The sequence below is a fragment of the Vulpes vulpes genome, chromosome 5, assembly GCF_048418805.1.
Source record: "Vulpes vulpes isolate BD-2025 chromosome 5, VulVul3, whole genome shotgun sequence".
Lineage (NCBI taxonomy): Eukaryota > Metazoa > Chordata > Mammalia > Carnivora > Canidae > Vulpes > Vulpes vulpes.
The window spans coordinates 82,500,829-82,528,510 of record NC_132784.1 but is presented as its reverse complement, the minus strand read 5'-3'; the positions used below and the strand labels follow the sequence as shown (position 1 = coordinate 82,528,510).

The 27,682-nt window shown below is 46.0% G+C and overlaps 1 protein-coding gene and 1 pseudogene across 7 annotated transcripts in view; one reads left to right on the top strand and one right to left on the bottom strand.

Annotated features, from left to right (window-relative positions):
- KIAA1549L (KIAA1549 like) overlaps positions 1-27,682 on the bottom strand; it is a 263,343-nt gene that overhangs the window by 30,276 nt on the left and 205,385 nt on the right. For all 7 annotated transcript variants that reach the window (XM_072759088.1, XM_072759084.1, XM_072759085.1 and 4 more), the window contains 2 exons: positions 21,797-22,014; positions 15,169-15,298 (listed from right to left, as the gene is read on the bottom strand). In XM_072759088.1, the coding sequence (XP_072615189.1) occupies positions 15,169-15,298; positions 21,797-22,014 (348 nt within the window). The remainder of the gene's footprint in view (positions 1-15,168; positions 15,299-21,796; positions 22,015-27,682) is intronic.
- Positions 25,328-26,406, top strand: LOC112930493 (forkhead box protein H1 pseudogene; annotated as a pseudogene).

Sequence of the window (27,682 nt, the reverse complement as noted above, 5' to 3'; positions counted from 1 at the left end):
CTCTCTCTCTCTCTCTCTCTCTCTCTCTCTCTGTGACTATCATAAATAAATAAAAATTAAAAAAAAATATTTTGAGACCCTTTTTATACAACAATGTTGTGAAATGGCTCTGCCAGTAAATATATATATTATATATATATTATATATATTCCCTTATTATATAAGGGAATAACCTTCATGATTTCATAGCATTCTGCTCTGTGGAGTTTTCAGGCTCCATGTAATAGTCCAGTATTATAGGTGGTGTCCTAATATTTTACAATAGAAACAAAGCTGAAATAAGTATACTTGTGATTAACACTCTGCACATAACCATGGATTCAGCCCCTAGAAATTTAAACCCCTAGAAGTTTAATTATGGGGTCAGAGGATATGCATATAAGGAAGATCTTGGACTCTTAGGATATATCATCATTTAGTAGCAAACGCCACAGGTTTTCAGAAGAACTTAAGACCATTTCTTCTCCATACCTGAACACATGAGTCACCCACCCACCCACCCCACCCCCGCCAGCCCCTCAGGGCTTGAGCTTGGATACCTACTGGAAAGAATAAGAATCTGTGATCTTTTCAGTGTTGTTCTCAAAAGAGCATACCAGGGTGCTCACAAGTATCCATGTGACTTCAGCTTCTCTTTGAATACTGCAGAACAAACTAGAAGGAAATGACAGCTCGCTGGGACCCCCAAGTACCTTCTTTCTAGAGAGTATTCCAACACAGGACACAGCTCCATCCTATTGCCTGGTCGTGGAGCATATTCTATAGCCCTAATACTTTATCAGAACTAAAAACTAGTTTTCCATCAGACTCCTTATGAAAGGACAAGCCATGGACCAGGAGAAAAATGCTAGGATTTATATACAGAATATATACATAATTCCTACACATGAAGAACAAAATACAACTCAACTTAACAATTGGACAGAAGGCTGGAATAGGACTGCCAATAAAAGAAGATCCATAACATATCCAATAAACACATGTCGAAGTATGCAACACCACTAGTAGTTAGGGAAATCATATCATTTCACATTTACTGGAATGGCTAAAGTTGAGAAGATTAATAACAGCAAATGTTGATGAGGCTGAGAGGTGAAATCTGAACTGTCACATTTCTGGCAGGAGGGTCAAATAGCACACATACTTCATAGACCTGTTTGTAGTTTCTTAAAAAGTTGAACATATACCTTATGACCCAGAGATTCCACTCCTACTGATTTATCCAAGATAAATGAAAACATTGTCTTGGCCCATTCAGGTTGCCAGAACAAAATTCCACAGACCTGTTGCTTATAAACAACAGAAATGTATTTCTCACAGTTCTGGAGGCTGGAAGTATGAGTATGGGTGAGGGTTCTCTTCCTGGTTACAGACTTCTCACTGTACCCTCAAATGAGGGAGGGGGCTCTCCAGGGTCTCTTGTCTGAGGGCACTGATCCCATGACCTCATGACCTCATCACTTCCCAAAGGCCCCATGTCCTAATACAACACTTTTTTTTTAATACCAACATTTTGGAGGTTAGGATTTGAACCTATAAATTTTAGGGGGATGGAAAAATTCAGACCATTCACAAGATATTTACATAAAAATATTTATAGCAATGTTTTCTGGTAGCTCCAAACTGGAAACAATTCAAATGTCCAACAACAGAATAGTAGACAGAGGTATATTTATACAACAGAATAGTACTCGGTAATTAAAAAACACTTGATACATGCAACAACATAGGTGAATTCTTTTTAAAAAATATTTATTTATTTATTTGAGAGAGAGAGAGAACGGGGAGGAGGTACAGAGGGAGCCATTAGCAGACTCCATGCTGATGTGGAGCTCAATCTCATGACCCTGAGATCATGACCTGAGCCAAAACCAAGGGTCTGATGCTTTACTGACACAGCCATCCAGGCATCCCCAACATAGGTGAACTCAGAGCACAAGAAGTCAGACACAAACGAGTACATACCAAATAATGCCATTTATATGAAGTCCAAGAATAGGTAAAACTATGAGGGTAAGTATCAGAAAAGTAGTTGCTAATGGGAGGCATGCTGTGTGACTTTCAGGAGGTTATAAAAATGTCCTATATTTTGATTGGACTGGTGGTTATAAGGGTACATACATGTGTCAGTGCTCATCCAGTTGTACACTAAAGACTTATACATTTTATCATATATAGATTTTGCCTGAATAAAACAAAACAAGATGGCTTGGTCAACATAGCTAGTTCTCTGGGGATAGTCAGGGAAGGCCTCTTTGAAGAGGTGACAGTTTTGAAAACCTGAAAGAGAAGAAGGGGTTAGCAATGTGAAGGTTACCGGGAGCTTATGAAAAAGTCCTGAGATGGACTTTTAGTATTTCAGAAAGAGTAAGGTGGGCTGTTGTAGGATGAATTGTGAACCCCGCTGCCCCCTGCCAATTCATATGTTCAAGTCCTAACCCAGGTACCTTTAAAAGAAACTGTATTGGAGATGAGGTCTTTGCAGAGGTAATTAAGTTAAAATGGGGCCATTCGAGTGGGGCTTCATTCAATATGACTGGTGCCCTTATAAGAAGAGTAGATTTGGACACAGACATGTAAAGAGGGAAGATGGGGGGTGGGGGTGGGGCACCTGGGTGACTCAGTGGTTGAGCATCTGCCTTTGGCTCAGATTATGATTCCAAGGTCTGAGATCAAGTCCCACATCAGGCTCCCTGCATGGAGCCTGCTTCTCCCTCTGCCTGTGTCTCTATCTCTCTCTCTGTCTCTCATGAATAAATAAATAAAAGTCTTTAAAAAAAAAAAAAAAGAGGAAAGATGTTATGAAGACAGGGAGAAGACATCCATCTAGGATCCTAGGAGAAGAGCCTGGAGCAGATCCTTCCCTCATGACCCCCAAAAGGAATCAACCCTGCCAACTTCTTGATCTTAGACATCCAGCCTTTGGAATTGTGAGAAAATAAATTTCCATTGCTTTAAAAGTCACCAGGTGTGTGGCACTTTGTTAGGGCAGCCTGAGCTAATATGTGGATCGTGTGTGGCTGGAGCCCCAACTGTCAGGAGATGGGTTAGAAAGGCCGGCGGGAGCCAGATCACTTAGAATCTTGAAGGCCACAGCAAGAAGGCAGGAGTGTTTTCAAAGGGCACTGGGAAACTCTCGAAGAATTTCAAGCAAGGGAGAAATGTGATTGGCATTTACAGAAGGTGAAGTAGAAGGCTCTTGCAGCGATCCAGGTAAGGAGAAACGGCAGGGCCTTGAATTAGGGTGGTCACGGACATAAAAGCTATGGACAAGCTTGAGCAATGTTCTGGAAGAGAGCTGACAGGACTTGCTGAGAGATGAGATGTGGGGATGAAACAAAGGAAGGAGTCAAAGCCAAGACCCCTTATTTACCAAGAAGGGGCATCTTGCTACCTGGGTCTTCTTGATGTTCTCTGAGCTCCCCAGGCACACATCTTCCCCTGGGCCCTCCCACTTACTGTTCCTTCGGCCCAAATACTCTTCCCCCAAGGGCTAGCCTGGCAAGCTCCCTCATTTCAGGTCTCCGCTCAGAAGTCACTTTCCCAGAGAGCCTGCCCTGGGGTCAACTGAAAAGAGCACTTCTGTTTTCCTCTTGCTTTATACTCTTCTGTAGCATTTCTGCCACTGGGCTGCACATCAATGGGCTCAGGTGCCTATTACTTTTTCTTCCTACTGGAATATAAGCTCCCTGAGGGTGGGGACTCTTTAATGTGTCCTGCTGCATCCCAGAATGGCAAATAGTAGGACTTTAATACATACTAGTTAAATGAATAAATGGAAATTCATCTTAAAAGAGAGCCTGGAGGATTTCTGCTCAAAAACCTCTATCAGTAAAAGGCATTTCCAAGTGTCCAAAATGAACTAGATGTAGAGGCCACTTTACAGCAAACAGGCTTGAGCAATGGAATGTAAGCTGAAAGGGCCCCAGGGTGAAGCCCTGGCTGAGACCCACAGGCCCAGCAGGTGACCCGCCTCAAAATACCTACAGGCCCCAACTGACCAATGGGCTACTTACACCTAGGCACAGTTACCCAAGAAAGGTAAAATTCCATACATCGCCATACCTCATCTTCCCCCTCTAAAAACGGCCCCCACCCACCACCCACTGCCTCTCCTCTGCTGTCCTGCCCTCCAGCTCCCTTGCAGTGTTTTTAACATTCTATTTCCTTTGTTCTGCCTCAGGTGAATTCTTTCAACCACCCTCCAGAGCCTCGAGCTTCTACCTAATTGTCACCCCATATTTGGGGGTCCACATCCCATCAGGAGAGAGGCCACACTTAGACACCACATTTGACAGCCTTATCTAGAATGGAGGTGAAGAGGAGGGATGAAGGGCTCTTGATGCGTGGAACACAGGCAAAAGAAAAAAAATTAAATTTCCTTACACTTTACAGCCCACTGACAAGTCCTGGAGACAGGCAGAGTGATCTTCTAGGAACTCAACTGCCTCGATGCTCATACTTTGCTAAAGGCAAATGGTGATCTTAGCTTAACATTATCCTGACTTCCGAGATGCTAGCAAGTCTCCTTTAACATATAAACATTCCTGAAACTTCCTTTATCTCTATCCCACAAGATACATGTTAGCAATCATCCCCCAAGCATATGGCCCTCTGATAGACATCTGAAAGGTCTCATGACTCAAGTTTTGGTAAATGGTAGTATAGGACCTTCTCCTAACAACAGTTGGCCCCATCAAGGTCCTGGAAACCTTGTTTCCAAATTCCTTAGAGACTTATGCTCTCTCTGACCCCTCCCAACTAGAAAGTTGGGGCCACTCCTCGTGATCCTGCAGAAGAGAGACCCTGACCGTGCAGCATTTTCTGCCCACAGGTCTAGACTCCGTGCTTTAATAAAAACACCTTTTTGCACTGAAGACCTCTCAAGAATTCGTTCTTGTCCGTTCGCTCCTAACACCAACATTTTCACATCATTAAGGCCATTTATTCAAGACTTTCTTGGGGATCCCTGGGTGGCTCAGCGGTTTAGTGCCTGCCTTTGGCCCAGGGCGCGATCGTGGAGTCCCGGGATTGAGTCCCGCGTTGGGGTCCCGGCATGGAGCCTACTTCTCCCCCTGCCTGTGTCTCTGCCCGCCCCCCTCTCTATCATAAATAAATAAAATCTTAAAAAAAAAAAAGACTTTCTTGAGTTATGAGCCCCAAAGTGGATAGATGCCTTATAAGGCCACACTCTCCAGGACACAGTCCAGAGAGTTTTGCCTTCCTCTAGTGGGGAGAAGCATTCTCAGGGCACAGGTGCAGGCAGCAGCTTCCTCCTGAGCCTACATCTCAAGAACTTCTCTGACAATAAAGGGAGATCAGTACCCTTCAGAACAGGTAGGAGGGTTCAAATTCCTGGTTTGGTGACTTCTTTTCTGCAACAGGCATGCAAATGGAATTTTTAAAAGTCTCAGCAAAATTGCAAATTTCACCGAAAGTTCCAATCCCCTAATCATATTCGCAGTTGGCTCTGTGGGCAACCAGCCCCTACCCTTAGGTGCTTTCCAAGTCACCCTGTTAACATAACAGAAGATACGTTAAAATTCTCAACGCTTAGGAAATTCCAAAATTTTTGGAGCTCTGTGCCAGGAATAGTGGATGGAAACCAAATAGATATTTCTTATTATAAATCACAACATCACAACGTGTGACAAAATTCATCGCAGTCCTGAGATGTCTTTTACAGGGTTAGGATAGAAGAGAGACAAAAAATAGTATCCCTTTCTCCCTCATGGAATCTGTTAGCCATAGTTAAAACAGCTAATGTTCACTGTGTTTTCTATGTGCTTTGCTTGCATTAACTCTTACAACCACCCTAGAAGGCAGGTATCCCCATCTTATAGATGAGAAAACTAAAGCATGGAGAGGTGGAGTAACCCAAACCCACGCTGCTAGGAAGTAGCTGAGCTGCAATTTGAGGCCAGCCGAGCTCCGGAGGCCACGAGCTTGACCATTACACAGCACTGCTTGCTAACACTGATACATGAGCTACAGTCAATTAAAAATATCTTTTGAAAAGGATTCAACTTGAAAGTAAACACAGAAGAATGGCTCTGGCTCATGGGAAGCTATTTCACTGTGCGCTTCTGAGGGGAGCCACCGCCTGCTTTTGCTCATCTTCTTAGCTGAGCTGGCGCTGTGGGCAGCAAGGAGACAGGTCAGTTTTGAGAGTCGACACCATTCCATAGCAAAATAGCCTCTCTCCAACCACCCACTGACATCTCCTTTTTTTCTCTTTTCAGGTCTTGAAAAAGCCACATCCACCAAATCCCTCTTTTTCCCTCTAGCTGCCCCTAAAACACAACCTCTGACTGTAGCCAGGCCATCCTGAGCCCAGAAGGAACAGTTGTCACTGCCTCTTCACCACACTCAACTATCTTTTTACAGAGGGCCAACCAAAGATGAGAGGCTAAGACCGGAGGGATGAGAGACATGGCAGGTTATGCTGGTTTTGCTCCTTTAAAGGCCCAACTACCCATGTTTCTCACGTAGTGGATACTGTGATGGACTCAGCACGCATCCGCTGCTCTCCCCGCGTCTTAGCCAAGGGGTCTGGGGGCAACTAGCCTGCCCCAGCTCCCTTGGTGAGGTCTGACTGGGTTAAATCAATCAGTGTAAGCCTCCCACCCCCATGGCCATAGTGATGGATACAGGGGTGGGCACTTGACTTTTGGAGGCTCAGTTAGAGTAAAAGCCATAGGCTCTGTTTCATGGCTGGAAAGAAGCAATGTAGTATGGAGATGTGGGGCCAGGGCCACTGAAGCCACTTCCCAGTAGAGCCAACCTGTGGATGAAGCCGACACCTAAGGACAGTACTGCACAATGCACAGAGACGTAACTGGAGCCTCAATCAAATCATGCCTGGATGTATTGTACCCAATACATTCCCTTCCTTATTTAAAATCATTTGATGAGGGTTGGGTTTTCTGTTATTTTAGGCAAAACAACCTAACTGATAACCACTATTTAGATGGAACTTAAAACAATTACAGACATTTGTCTAGGCTTTTCATAAGCCAGTCACATCAAATGTTTATATGGCTCAGAGTTGTAAATCTGCCCTATATTTTCAAGTCTCAGCTCAGGAGTCACCTCTTCTGGCTGACACACTTGTTCATTTGCTCAACAAACAGAGACACTGAATTTACTATGCGCCGGTTCCTATTCACAGTGCTGAGGTTTCCAGGATGAATAAAACATGATTCCTGTCCTTGACGAGTCAAATGGGGAAAATAACACAAGGAAATCTACAGATGGAAGACCAGGCGTGAGGGCTTCGATGGGGCTGAGTCCCAGATGCTACTAGGGCAGGTACCCCAAGTCAGACTCATAGATATGGGGACAAGGAAATGACTCTGGGGGAGAAAATGTTTAGACTGAGTTCTGTAAGCACTGCCTGGGATCACTGGTTCTCACCCCAGAGTGGGTCTGCCCTCAGCGTGATGTCTGGAAACATGTTGTCACAACTTTGGAGGTGCTACGGGAGCTGGTGGGAGAGGCCAGAGATGTTGTCAAACATCCTACAACGCACAGGACAGCCCTCCACACAGAGAATTATCCAGCCCCAAACCCAACAGTGCTGAGACTGAGAAACTCTGGCTGCTTGAAGTAGGTGGGAAAGGATGTCTTGAGCAAAGGGACGAATACGGGTCCACATGACAAGGGCCGTAGGGAAGGGCGCGTAGGGCCGGAGCCAAGGGTGGATTAGGAGGTGGAGAGCATCTGTTGGAGGGCAAGCCCGAGCCAGCCAGAGCAGACGAGTCCTGAGCCACAAGCTGAGGGTTCAATCCTACCCCGAGAGCTGTCGGGAGCTACTGAAGGATTTGAAACAAGGTGGGTTTTATTTAGAAGGACTCCTCTGTCAGCTGTTTGGCAGCTTGCTCAGTGGTCAGTACTGGGGACTGGACGGGTCGCAGCTGTGGCACCAACAGGAACAGGTCTCCCATCTCCCTCCTCCTACACAAGTTCACTGCCACAGCCTGTTGCTCCTGTTCCCACCTGTCTCCTCCCATAATGTGGAAAAGCACTGGGGGCAAGCGCTCAGGGGACTCTATTTTTCTCTTCTCCAGAGAGCCTGGCCCAGGTAGTGCAGTGGAATCACCTGTGGGGCTTGCATGCTAACGCCAGCAGAGAAAGTAGAAATGAAGGAAAGTAAAAAAAAAAAAAAAAGTCAAAGAAAGTAAAATCTTGGAAAGGCCCTTAAATTATCCCTGTGGTACAGCATACACGGTGTGTATATATAATTTTGTTATTTATTTATTTATTTATTTATTTATTTATTTATTTAAGAGAGAGAGAGAGACAGAGAGAGAGAGAGAGAGAGAGAGAGGCAGAAACACAGGCAGAGGGAGAAGCAGGCTTCAGGCAGGAGCCTGACGTGGGACTCCATCCTGGGTCTCCAGGATCAGGCCCTTGGCTGAAGGCGGCGCTAAACTGACCCACCCGGGCTGCCCTTTTTTTTTTTTTTTTTTTTTTAAGATTTTATTTATTTGACAGAGAGAGAGAGGGAGGGAGAGAGAGAGAGAGAGAGAGAGAGAGAGAGAGAATAAGCCAGGGGAGCTGCAGGCAGTGGGAGAAGGGAAAGCAGACTCCTTGCTAAGCAGGGAGCCTAATGTGGGGGTGGGGGACCCGGATCCCAGGAGCCAAAGGCAGGCCCCCCCACCCCGCTGTGTATACAATCTTACAGAGTAGTACCTGAAAAGAAATGAATCATCTCTAATGTACAACATGAACAGAATATATGCAAAAGCTAATTTTTTGGCAACGTTTAAATGTTTCCCTTTGTCTTTCAGGGCCCGCGTTGCTGAATTCACGGATGCCACATGGTTCCACAGCCCTGGGTAAATGTTTGCCAGAGGAAATGAGAGCGGTGGCAGTTCCCAAGGAATTCTCATTAGTCCTCTGGCCTCCGGCTCCAGCGGGGGCTCGGGGTCCCACGGGCGCTAAGGAGCACCCGGGGCCGGGGGGGTCTAGCGTGGAGCGGCGCTCTGCTCAGGCCAGGGGGCCTTCTCCTCTAGCTGCTGGGCACGCTGCCACCAGCTGCAAACGGTCTTTGCTCTCCCTGGGTGCTGGTGGCAATCGGCAATGCCAACTCCCTCCGCAGGAATTGTCCTTGGCTAAAGAGAGCTGCCTGACCCAAGGACACCCAGTGACCGGTCAGCGCTGGAGTACAAGAGCCCAGACGCTTCACGCACGCTTGGAACAACTCCGCAGGCCCACGCAGGCTGAGCTGAGGCCTTGTAGTAGCTGTACCACAGCCCAGCTCTCAGCTCTGCTTTTTCCTGCTTCCTTCCTTCCCCTGCAGGTGTCCACACCCAGAGCACACAGGGGACCCTGGCCTGCAATAAGAGGCTATGAGGTCTCCGGCAACCCTCTCAGGTAGCCTCCCTCTCTGGGAGCTTTGACTATTGCTCAATAGACTCTGCTTTCCTGTCCCCCCCGCCCCTCCACCAAAAAGGCGGCTATGAGGTCTCAGAGTCCAGAAGAAGCAAGACGGGTAGGCGGGCACCACGAGTAGAAGCGGGCAGTGCTCAGAGCACAGGGAATCAGGGAGTGAAAAGGCAGATGGCACTTGCAGGCTTGCAACAGAGAGGAAGTCGCTTGTCTCCTGCCCAGTGGGAAACTGCCCGCATGGTAGGGAAGTCCTGGACCTGTAAGGAAGGCCTGGCTCCAAGTGAGGTCACGAGGCCATCCTGAAACCTGGCCCACTCCCTCTCAAATCTGCCCACAAGAATCCACCTCCTGCTCCCCACTTGCCAAGTGGCATCCATCTTTGAAGGGTTAGCAAGTGTCTGGAGAGCCAAGGCCTGGTGAGATTTGGCCTATACCAGAAGGCCCCTGCACCACCCAACACCTCCACCTTTCTGCCCTGGGCTCAGCCAGGGAGACGGCCTTCTTATTAACGGGTATTTCCTTAGGATTACAAGCCCCTAACTTAACTTGAGATGACACAGCAAGCCAGGCTTATGGACAGCTGAAGCTAAATGGCAGAGGTAGGAGGAGATTAAGGGCTGAGACGGGAGGACACACGTAAGACGGTTCTGGGTGCGATGCTAAGGGGGTGATGGTGATGAGAGCGGGGTCAACGTAAGAGCGCCCAGTCCAGGGGACAACAAGCAGGTTGCCTCTGAAATGAAGGACAAAATCCTCAAATCCAGCCATCTGCCTCCCAAAGTAACCAAGACCCATAGGTATGGGGTCAAGGAAAATATTCTGAAGGAGAAAATGTTTAGATTGAGTTCTGCAACCACTGCCTAGATCGCTGGTTCTCCCCCCAGAGTGGGGCTGCCCCCAGGTAATGCCTGGAAACGTTACCTTACATCATGTACCCTAACTGGGAACATCATGCAGTGTTAGGGCAGCCCAGTACTTTCCGTGGGGACCGAGCTCTGAGCACGCTTCCATCTTCCCCTCTGCCACATGTGCCTCCTCTAGCTCTCCCCACCGCTTCCCAGTACTGCTCTGCTCTGCTGGTAATTCTCCTCTCCTCTCTCTTTTATCTGTGGAGGGGACAGCGAGGCTGACTGGCCATCACTGACTCACGGTCCCCTGGGAGGCGGTGGTGGTGCCCGAGACCCGGCTTCTGTCAGCGGGAGGCCTGCAGAGTCCCTGGTAGTGCCCAGGGAGCCCCCACCTCCCCTGCTGTCCTGTCCTGCTGGGGGATGGAGGGTTGAGGCAGCTCTCCCAGCCCCGGGTCGGTCTCCCCCTCCGATGACCCGCTGAGCACCTAACTCCTCGCGGGCACGTTCGGTCTGTTCAAAGAGCTCGAGGTCTTCTGGTTTCTGCAGTGGACCGTGCCTGACACAGCCCCCCCCCCCCTTTTGTAGGTCTACTTCTCAATTGCAAAATCAGCTGGTTTTTCACTAACATTTCCAATCATTTCCCTGAAGAACGTCTCTGGAATGGCCAGTGATTACGGTCACTCCAGTGGAACCTTAAACATCCCCTCTTCTTCTTCTTCTTCTTCTTCTTCTTCTTCTTCTTCTTCTTCTTCTTCTTTTAATATTACTTATTCATTCATGAAAGACACAGAGAGAGGGGCAGAGACACAGGCAGAGGGAGAAGTAGGCTCCCCGCAGGGAGTCTGATGTGGGACTCGATCCCAGGACCCCGGGATCACGACCTGAGCCGAAGGCAGACGCTCAACCATTGAGTCACCCAGACGTTCCAACATCCCCTCTTCTGAGAGGCATCGAGGGATCAATCATCCTCCTTAACATTTTCAGACACTCTGGCCACTTTTCAGGGTTTCCCCGAGAAGGCTTGGTGAGCACCCCTGGGGTGTGGAGCTTTGACAAGGTGCTGGAGAGAAACCTAAAGCAAGGAGCCTGTAAAGATCTCTACTTCTGAGAGGGGAGCATTCATTTTCTTTCTTTTTTTTTCTTTTTTAAAGATTTTATTTATTTGACACAGAGAGAGAGAGAGAAAGAGAGAGAGAGAGAAAGAGCAGAAGCACATGCATGGGGAGGGGCAGAGGGAGAGGGAAAAGCAGGCTCCCCACTGAGCAGAGAGCCAGATGCGGGACTCGAACCCAGGACCCCGAGATCATGAGCTGAGCAGACGGCAGCCCCTTAACCAACTGAGCCACTCCCATGCCCTGGCGAGTATTTATTTTCAAAGTTACAATTCAAACCTTCCATTTCAGAGTCTCCCTCACAGCCAAGGCACTTAGCTAACCCCATTCCCGTCACATTTTTAAACTCCACACACAAATTGAGATTGAAGAGGTGCTTTTTTATTTTTGGGGAGTGATTTGATTATTCCTTGTCCTTTGGAAGCAAAGGTTGATTCCTCAACCACATAAAGGGATTACTGACTTGGCTGATAGGGGGAAACCTGCTTTGTGCACTGGGAGGAATTCATTTCAAGGCCAAAGTTAGCTTAAAAACACGGCGTGGCCTTTTAGCAGGGATCGGTTTGGGACATCTTTCTAAAATTGCACCTTCATCTCAAAGGGGGTGCCACCTTCTGGAAAATTACTCGCCAGGTGAGCCTCAGGAACTGCCAGGAGTGTGTTGCCTCCCTTAGCTGTCAGACGGCCCAAGAGGTTAAGAACTGTTGCTGCAGGGGTGCCTGGGTGGCTCAGTTGGTAAGCGTCCACCTTCAGCTCATGATCCCAGGGTCCTGAGATCAAGTCCCACATCGGGCTCCCAGCTCCATGGGCGGAGCCTGCTTCTCCCTCTGTCTCTTCCTCCCTCTTTCTCTCTCACGAATAAATAAAAAACGAAAGAAGAAAGAAGAAAGAAGAAAGAAGAAGAAGAAGAAGAAGAAAGAAGGAAGAAGAAGGAGGAGGAGGAGGAGGAGAAGGAGGAGGAGAACTGTTCCTGCAAAACACAGTGATTCTCAAATCCCTTGGAGCCAAGAGTCTCTCTTGGGCAGGCCCCAACGCATCCTGCTCTATGGGAACATTTTCAAACAATTCCAGGCTGCCCTCAGTCCTGGAGCTAAGATTTGCCTGTGCTTTGTGTGTGTTGGTTTGCTTCTTTATTTACTCCTTTACTTCTACATACAGCCTTTCCTGTAGGGATTCTAACACGGTCAGCTTTGAAGAAATTGAATCAATCTCCCAGTGCTTCTGTTTCTACCAGGTCAAGGAGCAGATCCCCATGGTGTTCCCTAATCTGGCAGAAATGACGGGAAATCTGGGCCTGGCTTTCAGCTCCCCAGACCCAGTAGGAGGAATGATATGCTTCCAACCGAATGACCTGCTCACTGCTGGGCTGATGGGATTCTTTTGTCAGGAGGGCCCTGGCGTTTTTAGAAAATCAAGAGTTTGGAAAATGAATGCATTGCTTAAAGCTATGACTCTCTTCCTTTCCTCCTTTATCGGCGGGTCCATTTTTTTTGCTTGTGTGAGTTATCCATGCAAGAAGTCCTGTGAGACCTGACATCCAGCCTCTCTGTGAGAGCAGAAGTCTAGGATATATGATGATGTGATACAGTGTGATGAATTTATATGGAAGCCCTACTGCATGGTGGTTGAGAGGATAGGTTCTGGAGTTGGGTAGACAAACTGTATAACCCCTCTGTGCCTTGGTTTCCTCACCTGTACAAGGGGTGTGAGGAGGGTGTTTCCCTGACTGATTGACTATGAAAATTCAATTAGATAATTCACATAAAAAGACTGGAATAGAGGCTGGTCTATCATGCACAGTCAGTAAATGATAGCTATTTTTCATGTGATCACAAGAGGAGAAGCAGGAACACGACAGTCTAAACTCGTAAAACAGGTCCCTAGATGATCACTTTGGCTTAAAGATACTTATCTTTGCTTATGTTTCAGAGACCACATGCAATTCTCAGGACATGTATATTTAAGAAAAACCTATTAGAATGAAGTGGGCTTCCCTTGAAGCAATCTATAATTGGAACATTCATACATGTTTGTGAGGGGTGAGCAACCTCCTTTTAAAAATCATCCTTCTCCTTCTGTTGCCGTAAGTAACGTACTAACACGGCACTCTAAAAGTATTAAGTCAGTACTACAAGTCATGGCATAGCAGTTAAAAAAAACCTGCACGGATCCCCCTTTTCAAGACTAATAGGGAAACTGTCCTATTTCCTCAAACTGTAAAAAGGTCTGTGCCTAGAATCTCACAAGAGACCTATTAATTCCAATCTCGAAATACATTAAGAATCCTATCATATTGGGATCCCTGGGTGGCGCAGCGGTTTAGCACCTGCCTTTGGCCCAGGGCGCGATCCTGGAGACCCGGGATCGAATCCCACATCGGGCTCCCGGGCATGGAGCCTGCTTCTTCCTCTGCCTATGTCTCTGCCTCTCTCTATCACGAATAAATAAATAAAAAACCTTTAAAAAAAAAAAAAAAGAATCCTATCATATTGAAAAAAAAATCCTATCATAAACCTTGGGTATGTCTGAGCAAAATAAGTCCCCCAAACTATCGGCTTGAAGGAAAAATATTCACTGTTGGCAGGGATAGATTAACTGGAGAACTCAAATACCTGATTTTTAACCACAGGCTGATTATCAAATTGCTGACTGGGTTTAGTATAAAAAATATTTTTATGAGGAGAAATATTAATGTTGAGTAATTTCACCTGGAGGGGAAAAGAAATTTGCCCAAAGTATCTAGAATTTTATGAAACTATCAATTGGTTTTATATGAAAAAGGAAAACAGAAATAAAAGAGAAGGTTATCACCATCAACACAAACATCAAGTCTTAATCTCAGGTAAACTAGAAGTTCAAATTAGGTACAATATCTCTGTTTTTTAAGGTTCCATTAAAATCCCACTTTAAGCTTTTGTGGCAAACAATGACCAATCCTGGGGTGGGGGTGGGGGGACCTTGTCTTCAAATTAGCAGAATATATTTACGAAATCAAGAGTCATTTTCAAATGACAACCTCACAGATTACAACAACACTTTATCCAGACATTTTTGAATCATAACTTTTGATACAAAAAACTTTTATTCGTAATTAGAGAAATGTTTTGGGAGAATGGGAAAAAAACCTGTTTCATAAAACCTAAGAGTAGATTTAAGGGCATGTGAAGTTCTGGGGCAGGGTGATGCATTACTGAGCACCTCCTCAGAGCAGCGTTCATGTGAGCTCATGGGTGCAACTACATTAGCAGGATGTGAGCCATTGAATACAAGACACCCCACTATTGCTCCTCATCTGAGGAAATTCGATGTGATTAGAACAATTTTTGCGGTTTGGAGACATGACTGCATATAAACCTGGGCTTCATCATATGAAATCACCAAATCGCTCTGTTGGACATCTGATTGTTTCCATGGCATATTGAGGAGTTATGAAATCAGGAACAAATCCAACTCCTCAACACTGCTATGGATGAAAAGAAGCCTGTGTTCAAATGAATTCTTACCCACAGTCATGGTTCCTACTGAGTTTTAAGGACAGAGGGGAAAAAATTAAGGACATTTAGAATCCCTGTTGACTTAAGATCAATAATGTACTATTCATCAAATGGCTGGATTTAGAGATCAAAATCCTCTTAGCAATAATTTGCTACCCTGAGACATTCCAAGTAGTCTTCCTTTGCAAAACTGGTAACAAGGAATAATAAAATAGAAAACATTTGGGTGCACTTTTAAATTCCACAAATATACAGCAAAGCAAGACATTATGGGACGCTCTATCTCCTTGGTTTTCAGGGGAAAGCAAAGCAGAGACTTACGTCGTATCCGCTGTTACGGATTCCACGCCGGGGTCGCTCTCGGGTTACCAGAAGGTCCATCTCTGTTTCCCCTGGACTCGGGCTGTTGAGAGACTGCCGGCTTCGGTAGACAGAGTTCTTCATCTGTTGCCTGAAGAAAATTCAACAACTGTTATGATGCAGCAAATGCCCTGACAGATGGAATTCTCCACTGATCCAAACTACAGGCAACCAATGAAGGATTTGGATTTGCCTTGCAGATCTCAGGATTCATGCTATTTGTTCTCTGGCCATCAGAGGCCATAGGAATAATGGAATCAAAGTTTGTTTTTGTTTTTTGTTTTCCCAGATGCTGTAACCATTTGGCTTAATTGTAAATCCTCTTCTTATGGAAACCAGGTAAGGATAACCAATTGCAACGCTACAGCTTCATCTGAAATTCTGTTGCTGGCAAGGCCAGGGGCTCTCTCTCCCTTGACCTCAAGGACAGATAATGTTAGAAGAACAGACTTGCTCTGGTTGACCCTTGACTCAGGAGCCTGCTGCTCCTTTTAATCTTTCTGATTTCACACGCAGGGTTCTATGACTGAGTTAATAAACCCTGCGGCTAATGGGCCACTTAATACTTGACTATTGATAGATTTTCTTTTCTACCTTCCCCAGATTTCTTTCTGGGCTAAGGAGCCATAAACCAAGAGGCAGTTTGGAGCATATCCACCCATCCACCCATCCGTCCATCCATCCATCCATCCATCCATCCATCCATCCATCCAATATTTACTGAGTTTCTACCATGTGCCAGGCACTGTGGAAGATGATAAGGATCCACAATGAACAAGACAGACATGGTCCTGCTCCCCTGGAGCTTCCATTTTAATGAGGGAGATAGACAATTCACATGGTTATTTCAGAGGATGATGAGTGCTAGTAAGAAAAATAAGATGTGAGAAGATGGCTAAAAGAGGGGACAACTTTAGATAGGACAGTTAGGGAAGGCCTCTCTAGAGAGAGGATGGTTTACCTGAGACCCAAAGAGAGCCTGTCACATGCTAATCCTGCACAGAACATTCCAAGCCAGGGAGTCAGCATGTTGAGAGGCTCTACTCAGCTCCCTTAGGGAATACATACATTTGTCACCACTGTTTATACTTGCCTTTTGAGGACTCTTTATGAGGAAGAAGAAACAAACAGAAATATGGTGAGGATTGTAGCTGTGCTTTCTTTTTCCACACAAGGCAACTCTTACAAGTAGGAAGTAAGGCCCCCTTGGGGATAGGTGGTTTCACATGATACCCAGTACCATGTCCAGCTGTACATTTCTCTTCGTGAATACTGGCATTTCAGAGCATCTATCTTCAGAGAATTCCCCAGACACCAACTGTTTTATGGCTCCGTTCTAAGATTCCATCCATTCATGGGTTGAAGGTGAAAAGGTTGCATTATTTATTCCCAGGGACTACGTAGGAAGCCAGAATCCTGGCAGGTAGACATAGACACACCTTTTCAAGATCACACACCCAGTTAGTCTTAGCATGACCATCACACACTGTTAGTTTAGAACAGACATTAGAACTCCCAAGACAAAACACTACCCTTGCAATTAGCCTAGGGAGTAAAATAAACACTATTAGACTCACCCCTTCACCATGAGGAGCTCACACCTGTTTAGACCACCTCTGTGATCTCCACTTGCCTGAAACCCATGGTAACCTTCATTTGGGAGGAGCACTGTGATATTCTTGGGCGGCTACCCTTCCTGAAGGAGTTGGCTTGCAGAATCATGCATCAGAGCCCCATGGCCACAACGACTGGTCAGAGGACAGGCACATGAGTTGGTCCAATGAGACTGAGTCTCAGGGCTTTCGCTAGAGCAACCAGGAAAGAGGCATTCTCTTGACATTGAAGTTTCTGAGAAGATAGGATATAGGCCAGGAGTTGCTGGCAACCAATTTGCCACTATGAGGTCAGAGCTTGAACAGGAACCAGCAAAGAGTGATGAGAGGACAAGACATTGTATGAACCTTTGGATCTAGTCATATCTGAAGCCTTGACCTTTTGCATTCAATGACAAATTCTCTTTCTATTTAACCAGTTTGTTCTGGATTGCCACTTGCAACCCAAAGAATCCTAATATAGGAGCTTAAACCTAATATTATAAACTGTGCCCTATGGTTATTTGTAATTAGAAGCTTCCTTTAGGAATGGAGCACAACCTTATGAAATAGAGTGATTCACACTTTAAGGCAGACCCCAAAGAATTCTCCTCCTTGACCTAATTACAAATCACTTTTTGAAAAAGCTGACTTTACAACTGTCCTGAGACTGCCAATTAACTCATTTAGAAAAGATTTACTAATAAGGATGGTTGGGGGAATAAACACTAGGATTAGCAATTGACATTTAAGCAGGCTATTTTGGAAGTATTAGAAACACAATAGCAAGATTGTGTGAGCCCTTTCAAGAACCAAGAACGTGGGTGAGAACCTAGACATTGGGGTGCACTCCAGTCTCCTTTTACATCAAAGACAATGTTCCATTATGACGCCCAGTTTAAAGGCTGCTATTTAACGTGGATCTCAATTGACCAGACCACCCATGCATGGCCTGGTGGGTAAGCATCTACTTAGAAATAAATTAGGCTCTTGGGTAGAGGAATTACTTATTTTAATCAAATAGAGTTCCACTAGGTATATTTCTTTCTTGTGGGCATTTTGCTGTATTCTTTAAAAGTTAATATATTTTGAAACCTGCAAACTTTAAAAGCATCTTTACCTCTGAAACTATTCCTGGGTAGATAGCGATAAATTTTATTTGCACTTTTTAGGGTTTTTTTTAAATCTCACAATAATTTAAGAAAGTAGTTTCCAAACTGCATTCTAAGGAAACTCAGGGTTCCATAAAAATGGAATGTAGCCGCTAAGGAGGAGGAGCAGCTCTGCTTCTGTGAGAGCAATTCTGTCTTTATTATTGTCTTAGGTTGGGATCCCCAGGAAGCAGGCTCCATTATGATTTGACAAGTGGTTTACCTGGGAAAGGGTTCCAGGAAGCACAAAGTTTGGGAAGTGGAAAAATGAGACAGAAAGGTAAGGAGGCCAATAGAGGGTATGAAATAGAGCAGATTGGTATTTTCTCAAAGTTACTGGAGAAAGATGGGAAATAGTTGCGGTAAAATGTCGGTTTTACTTTATTTAGGTATGGCCTAGCCCAATGGATCAGGAGGCGGCTGCCATTGAAAAGACAGCTTGTTGCACTCACAATGCCAAGAGGAAGGGGCATGTCACCGGGCGCCACGTGGGGAAGCACCAGGGTCAGTCACTAGACAGTAGGAGTGAGGAGAAAATGTGGGCAAGGAAGGACCTTTCTTGTGGTTTCTTGGGGAAGGAACAGGCAAGGCAGGGTAAACAGGCTTTGGATTGGATTGCAGGAACCATTTCAGCAGCCTCTGGGGGCAGAGGGGCTGTTCCTAGTGGTGTGGGAGCCAGGCTTCAGGGGTTTGGGGGTTGGGGGGGTGGTTTGGGGGACTGGAGCCCAGAGTGGGAGAGCCCTATGTGAAGGAGGTGGTTGGGTGCCTCTCTTCGGCCCAGGGTGTCATCCTGGAGACCCAGGATCGAGTCCCACATCGGGCTCCCTGCATGGAGCCTGCTTCTCCCTCTGCCTGTGTCTCTGCCTCTCTCTGTCTGTCATGAATAAATAAATAAAATCTTTAAAAAAAAAGAAAAAGAGTTGGCCAGACCCCCAGATGTCAAAGCATCAAACACAGAAGCCAGCAAACGTGGTTATCACGAGTGTAGCTTGCACCTCAGAGCTCTCCTGCCAGGGTGTTTACCCATCAGCTCCCATCTGTCATTGACCGAAGCTGCTCCAGGCCCAGAAACGGTGCGGCGCTTCTGGTGGGGGCTGCAGAGACAAGGCCCCCGAATCGGAGTCACGGATGCTCCCGGGAAGTAGGATGCCGCTGCATGCGGGCTGCACGGGGGCAGGGGGAGCCAAGAGAATCTATGGGGGGACACTCTGCCAGCATCTTCCTCGGTTACATCACGTCTTCTGCGTGCCTCTGGGTAAGAGCAGATAACATGAAAATGGGGGTGTTCTTCTGACTTTAAAGAAAGAGCCGTGAAGACTCTTTTAAAAGATGCAGGGATGAGTCAACATTTGGACCTAAATGTTGTCTTTGATGCGATTGCATTTAGGTCTCAGGGTAAAGTCCTGATTACTGATGCCACCCCTGGACGGGAGGACGGGCCCCCCCACGCGTGCCTTGCCATGGCGAGGTCACTGAGAGCAGAAGCTCTGCAGAGCTGAGCTGTGAGTGGCAGTCAATAGGTAACCTCAATCCGTGACAACAGATACCCCACACCCGGCAGTAGCCCCTGGACTCAACAGCAGAGCGTGACAAGAATGACACCTCAGAGCTAGCTTACTGGGGCATCCTCTTTCTCTGTGAACCCTTCCCTTCCAATGCTCACACCTTGCTGATCTCATCTCCATTCCTACGCCCACCTCACCCAGCTTGTGGTCTTCTGTATTTTCCCCTTCATTGACTGAAAAAATTTTAACATTATGTTTAGAGTCATTCAATCATTTCTTCCACAGACATTTATGGAGAACACACTCAGAGCATGGGCAGGCTGGTGAAGGGCCATGAGGATCCTGCCTGAACTTTTGCTGGGCAGTGGGGATGCATCTCCATGGGAGGAAAAGTTGTGTCCATGCCCTTTATGAAAAGCTTCAACCAAAATTTTGTATGTATTTCCCAAGGAACTTTCCAAGCTAAGTTCCTCTCATTTGCGCATGATCTTTGATTCATTTTCCAAGTGGCAACAGGAAACTATTCCCTGCCCCAGTCTATAAGAGACCGCTAAACTATAACGTCCCCAAGTGTGGCGTGCAGCTAAAAGTGTAGCTTTTAAGCTAAAGAAGCCACCAGTCTTCCTATAAAATCCATACCTTTCTCTTTGTTCTACAGTTACCAACATGGTGACACATGTATTATGACCCCTATCAAAGTGTTGATTTTTGGACCACTAGCTTATACCCATCAAGTCTCTTTAGAAGCATAGTAAATGAAGCACTGGCTTAGAAGTCCCTCTTTATTAAAAATAAACTACGTTGGGGCACCTGGGTGGCTCAGTCAGATGTCAGTCTTCGGCTCAGGTCATAGTCCCAGGGTCCTGAGATTGTGCCCCTGCTGACCAGGGAGCCTCCTTCTCCCTCTCCCCCCTGGTCATGCTCTCTCTCTCTAATAAATGAGATCTTTTTTGAAAAAAAAAAAAAAACTATGTCAATTACGTTAATAAATTTAAGCCCCACCTCCCATTTTGATTTTGTGGCTTCCATCCAAGCCTGTCACATAATCATTTTGCTTTTAAAAAATACCTGCTCAGGCCAGAAGCTGTTCTATCTCACCTTGTTTGTGGAGGGTGCACCTGCCAGTAGGATGTATGGGGTATATTGGAGAGCCAGCAGGCCCAAAGCCAATGGGCATGTTGCCAAGGAGAATGTATACTTGAAAGGGATGATCTCAAAGCATGAAAATGTTTCCAAGGAGGTGCTTTAGAAGATGGGGTGGAAAAGCCGAAAGATGGCCATATTTAGTTTTGTTAGCCTCTTTCTCTTTACCCAGTGGATGAGGTCACTCTCTGCTTAGTTAGCAACAAAGCTTGGGATAATGACAGGGTGCCTGGGCCCCCAGTTGGTTAAGTGTCTCTGAATTTAGGCTCAGATCATGATCTCAGGATTGTGGATGGAGCCCTGTGTGGAGAAGCACATCAGGCTCTGTGCTCAGTGGGGAGACTGCTTGAGATTCTCTCTCTCACTGTGCCCCTCCCCCTCCTCACTCTCTTTCTCTCAAATAAATAAATATATCTTGAAAGAAAAGAAAAATGAAAAAGCTTGGGGATAATGCCAATTCCAACCCCTGGGCCTGTGACCCTCCCTCTGAAGCTAGGTCCTCCTTATAGACCATCACATTGCAAACACCCATAGCACTTGTGAGTAATGAACTTCGGGGTTATTATCTTTTTTCTCCCATCAGACCTTAAGTCCCATGAGAGCAGTGACTGGGCTGTCTTGCCTACCATAAAATTCTGAATGAGTGGAATGAATGAATGAATGAATGAATGAATAAGAAAAAGCAGAGACCATGAGAGACTCTCATGACCATGAGAGTATTCAACAACTTGCATGGTGCCTAATCCATAGCAGGTGATGATTAATGTCAAATAAATGAACAAATCTATAGATACAAGAGATGAGCCCAGCACAGAGCTCTAAGGAGTTGGGTGGTAAGTACTTATTGAAGCTGAATGAAAAGGTGAGGCATGAAATTTGCATTTCTTATTCAATTAATTGAAAAATCCAATGTCTCTTGATCTGGAAATTGCATTACCAGGTAGGTGATATTATTCTATCTTCACCCAGCTCTGACCCAGCTACTGGCTTGGAAATCTTATTGAGCTAAAGGACAATTATGGTTGTTTGCCCAAGTATTTTTTTTAAGTAGCTTCAATTTTATTCTTTTCTAAATTCATTATGGAGCACCAGCTTGCACAGACCAGCATGGTCCAGATCGGCACCCTCTGCTGATATGTTACCCAACACACCCTCTACCCTCATCCCACTGACATACAGGGACCATTAGACACTGCACCTGTTTTTAGACTCAGCGAAGGGGGCACACAGTTCTGGATCTGGATCCAAAACGTGCTCGATTTCCTTTTGGGTTTTCTCGTACATCTTTTTTCTTTCTGTCTGAGCCTTGCTTGTCTCCACCGGGGGGAAGTCGTAATATCCCTTCCTCTTTGCTTTGAGGCGCAGCTTGTTCCGGTAGTGCTCGATGTCTGACTTTTGCTTCAGGGCTTTGTTTACCTGGGGAGAGAGAGAGTCTCAGGCCCACATCCAACCAGGCACAGCCAACAGGTGGGAGGTTTTCATCAGGTCACAACTCTTGCAAAAGCTGTCCTAGGCTTCACCTCCGGTCCTTTGAGCCAGCTAGACCCACTTGTGTCCCATCCCACAACAGTGGGCCACAAATAATATGGAGCCTGCCATTCACCTAAGCCACTTGGACCTTCCATTAGGGCCTCTTTCTCCCTAGTCCACCCACTCCTGCTCAGGCCTTTGTGGCGTCGGCCTAATCCCACCTAAAACCTTTTGGTTCCCCAGTATGGGATCTTCTTATTTGGAAGCCCAGCTGGATCTTGGTGCCTCACTTTTGGCTCCAGCCCTGAGGAACCCAAAAGCTTCCCCTGGCCACTTAGCTAGCTGATGCCCAGCTGGATAAGACAGCCAGTTCCTGAAGAGGCTGAGTTGGGATGAATGGAAGGAGAAAGCAGAGCAGAGAACCTGTTTCTAAGGTCTCTCCACTCTACCAACCTGCACTTAAGAGCTTATTTTTGTCAATCTATATCTTTCTTGAGAGGTAGATAATTTTGAAGCCTGTATAGCCACCAATGCCAGTCAGTTCCTACCCTATAGGGCAAAGCCAGTCTGGTCACATAGAAAGGAACTTGGCCAACATACTTCCTGACCCGTCAAACATACAAGCAGATGGCTACGCTAAAGAAATAACAAACAATGAGTATGTTACACCCACGAACGGAGCTCAACAATGAAATCAGCCTGACACCTACTGGATAATATGGAAGACCATTAGTGCTGTTTGTAATTAGACTGGACTATATTAATATAGCCATGTATACTGTTGTTATTATATTTTCTTTAATCTTTAAAAGAGTTTTCTGTAATTCATAAACTGAAAATTCATCTAGCGATAAGATAGAGGTCAACCTACAGAATTAATCCAAAGTTCACTAACAAAGGCTCTACCTTAGATGTTTTATTTATACAGAATATTTTTTCTAGCTTTTGCAAAGACCTCCCTACCCTGGGCCCTAAAGATATTTTTAGGCTGGCAGTATTTCACAGGTCTTAATTGTTCCCTCATTCTGCTTGCCACCAAAACTAGCCAAGAGAGGAAGCTAGGATGACATCCTCTGAGTGAGGAATCCCATTTCTGGAATCTCTCCTTAAGCCACATTCTAAGAGAGCTTCAAAATCAGAGATGAAAGTTAACATCACCAGTGGTCAGAGATATCAAGTGCTTCTTGATATGATGCCCACAAAAGGGTCCATCATCCCCATGGTTATGCCAAAAATGCATAACTGTAATCCAATCACAAGAAAACATCAGACAAACGCAGACTGAGGGACACTGCCCATGATAACTGGCCATTACTCTTCAAAAGAGTAATGGTCATGAAAGATAAATAATAGATAAAGATAAAGAAAGATAAAGATAGATAAAGAAAAATAAAGATAAAGAAGATCTGCAGAATTGTCCCAGACTAGAGGAGACATGACTAAACACCATGTGGGATCCTGGACTGGATCCTGGAACAGGAAAGGGACATTAGTGGGAAAACCAATGAAATTCAAATGAGGGCTGTAGATTAGTCAATCAAACAGCACAAATGTTAATTTCCTGGGTTTGACTGATAATTATTCTATGTTTACATAAAATGTTCACACTTGGGGTAGCTAGGTAAAGAGCGGATGGGGCTCTCTGTACTGTTACTGCAACTCTTGAGTATACCTAAAATTATTTCAGAATAAAAGGTTTTAAAAGTAAAGCATGAAATTACTCAGATATAATAACCAGAACCAAAACTAAAACCAAAAATTATCTGGAAGATTTGAACAATAAACGATCAGTTTTCCAATCAATGGGATACCTACTAAACTAAGTCATTAACAGTGATCATCCCAAAGACAATAGCAACAACTGCAAATGTTTAAGACATAGGATACACAGTTGTCTGTATGAGATTCTAAAATATACACGAGTTTGACCAAAAGTTTGGGGAGGAGGCACAGAAAATGAAAACAAGATATGTTAGGGTAGTGAGATTATAGTGATTTTTCTTTTTTCTTCTGAACATTCTATGTAGTTATTATGCTTTCTTTAAAATAATCTTTAAAAGAATTACCTATAATTCATAAAAGGAAAATTTATGGCTTTGGGGTTGTGTTTTTTTTCATTGAAATAAGCCAACCATAAGAGAGGAAGGAAGAAAATTATAAGACAATCTGCCTTAAATGCTACAAGGCAGCAAATTACAGAGAACAGCTGAGGGCTCTTTTCCAGTCCAAATGCCAGCAAGATCCATTCCTTTAACTACCAAAATGTAACAAGTATCCATTTCTGGACAGGCAAAATGTTCATCCGTTTTCCTTCTGGGACAGGGTGATGGGCTTGGCAAGAGAAGGGAGTTGTATGTTGAATTCAGCTGAGATCTAGAATGTGTCCCCATGACATTCACATGGTGAGGCTGAGGTGAATAGATCCGGGTGTGGCGACCATTATCTGGGCCCATACTGGGCCGATGTCCTAATCAAGAGCAGTTACCATTTTATTAGTGACAACCTCAGAGGCCTCTCATCATTGGGCTTGTGTGTCAGAACCGTGCCTAAGGAAAGATTCAGGAGGCATGACTGGCTTTGAGAAGAACCTTTACAGGTTCCCAAATTTTAGAACCAAGGAACCTAAGATGATAAATGATCAATGAATCCTCATTCATTGGCTAATTAATAATAGTAATAATAATAATAATAATAATGTACTGATTATGTGCTAAGCAATGTTCTAAGTGTTTTACCTGTATTAACTCATTTGATCCTCCATGAACCCCATTTTACACATGGAAATACCGAGGCATTGAGAAATGAACTAACCTGCCTACCGTCACATAAATGGTAAATAGAAGAACTTGGCTTCAAATTCTTGCAGCATGGTTTGAGAGTCTGTACTCTTTTAGTCACAATGCTATTTCTCACTGACGGGCCACAGTCAGGCAAAGAGAAGGAAGGAGCACTGGATAGGGAGCCAGGGGGCCTGAACATCATATCATGACTATCACAATAACCGTGTGGTTCTGAGAAAGCCACTTGACCCTCTGGCCACAGTTTCTTTATCTAAAATATAAGGAAGTTGAAAAAAACAACAACAACAACAATGAGAAGTCGGCACAGAAGTGCTCTGTAAGTTTATAACCAGCAAAGTTCTTTTTAAAAATCAATGAACCTTCGATGTCAGGCCCCCAGCCGTGCCTCACCACACTGTCATGCTGCCTTGTGCCCACCGTTGGGCCAGGCCCCCACCCACGCGGCTTGCCTCCCTTGCATGGGGACCTGCAGCAGCCCGTGCCCGAGGCTTCCCAGGTCAGAGTTGTCCTCCCAGCCCCCCAAGAGGAGGAAGAAGAGATATCTGTGGCACAACAAGCCCCCCTATGCCTACTTGGCCAGGATGGCCCTGGTAACCTAGGCCACATCCTCCTGCAGGCTGAAGCTGGCCCATCAGCTTCATCATGCCCTGTCATCCATCAGGTCCAGGCCACATCCTCTTCTGCAGGGATGACCAGAAGGACTAGAAGGATTCCACCTGCTATAACCTCTCCTCCAATGGATGCTTCTGCGAGGTGCCTAAAATCCTGGGAAGCCCCAGGCCAAGGCAACCTCCGGGTGGTCATCGTGAGCCTGATGAACCAGCAGAGGTGCTGTGGCTGCAGAACATGGCCCTCTGCTTGTGCTGGCAGAGCAGGGACGTGCAGGGTGACTCTGCCAAGGACCTGGGCCCCCACCTGCTGCACAGTTGGTCCTAACGGCCGCCTAATTCCCAACCACCACTCAGTGAGGGCTTTGGCATAAAGCCTCTGCTATGAGATCCTAGGGAAAGGGCACACGGAGCAGCCCAGCTCCAGCTGGTTCTGGGCACAGTGGGGAGGAGGTGGTGCCCACTGCACCCCTGCCCTCTGAGAGGCCTCTGTGGCTCCCCTGTCCCCTCCCCAGGCCTAGAAGAGTGGAGGGAGAGACTTCCTGGTTGGGGGGGGGGTGGCCAACAGGCCCTCATCCCTCTCCCCTGAGCACAGAGTCTGGCCCCTCCACTTCCTGGGGACCCCAGACCTTAAGGGACTGTCCAGTGGGAATCACAGGGCCTCCCTTTGGGCAGCTGCTCACTTCCTACTTGCTCATCTACATTCCCAATGTGGTAATGCCCTTGGTTCCACTACTACCCACACTCTACCCTCCTGTGCCTACCCCTTCAACTAGCTCAGCCTACCGGGGAGTGACCCTTGAAACCCATGCCTCTCAGCATGGCTCTGGAATCTAGATGCTCTCTTCCAGGGGGTGTCACTCAACAAGAGCATCTATGATGTGTGGGTTAGCCACTCCTGGGATCCAGCTGCCTCTACCCCAGGCTGATGACTCTCCTGATACAGCCTGTGAGGCTCCCAGGGCAGGGGTGTTTTCCTCCAATAAACCAAAAACTGGCTTGCTGGGAAACCAAAGCCAAGAGGACCAAGACGTGTCTGTGGTCACAGTTGCCTCGGAACACTAGGCATCGACAGTGCTGAGAATCCATGATGCTTATTGGACTATGACACAAAGGATGTAGCCCAGCCACCTTGGGAGGGTGACCGCACTGCCCTGGCCCTGATGGTCAGTCATGCCTCTCCTAGCACCAGAGGCAAGACTGGAAAGAATGGGGCTCTGCTTGGAGTAGCTAGCCCCTTCCTGATTCTACTTTCCTTGGTCTTCTCTGTCCATCTATCCTTCCTTCCATCTATCCATCCATCACCATATGTCATTCCTCCCTCCTGACTCTGGGCAGAGGGGTAGAGATCCTAATGATGGCTCCAGCCTGAAGTCCTGTCCTCTTACATCTGCCTGGGAATGAGGTAGTGCCTTCTTAGGGAAAGGAAATCAAGACTCTATTTGATTTTGGTCATGGTACTAGGGAAGATATAGGAGTAGACCAAAAAACAAAACAAAACAAAAGACAAACATGAATCTCAACCCATCACACCTTTCAGCCAGCTCTGTCTTCCTATCCAGAAAGCAAGAGAAGCTTTCTGAATCAGATTTTATATGTGGTCTGGATGGAGGAATGAGGATGAGCCCCTGATGTGGTTTACAATGCCCAGGGTATAGGGGACTGGCATGTTCCTTGACGAGTGATGGGAAAAACACTTAAAACCTTGGAAATCTAGGGATGCCTGGGTGGTTCAGTGGTTAAGCATCTGCCTTCGGCTCAGCGTGTGATCCTGGAGTCCTGGGATCAAGTCCCACATCGGGCTCTCCAAATGGAGCCTGCTTCTCCCTCTGGCTATGTCTCTGCGCGCCCCCCCCCCCCCGTCTTTCTCTCTGTGTCTCTCATGAATAAATAAAGTTAAAAAAAAAAGAATTGGGACCTAAAACCTTGGAAATCTCCACCTCTAGGTAGGTAACAAGAGCAGCATATATAAACAAATGGAATGAACAATCACCACAGTAGTTGGATGAGAGAGAAAAACCGAAGCATGTGGTAGCACGTGGAAGGTAAATGTTCATATGCAGGTTCCACACGCATGAACTTAAAAGCTCATCAACACTGTCAGCCCACTGACCATTCAGATATTCGTTACCTGACTTGCTTTCTTGCTCTTTTCTGAACCGCCCACACCTCCTATTCATCCATCCATCTGTTCTCTTTGGTCAA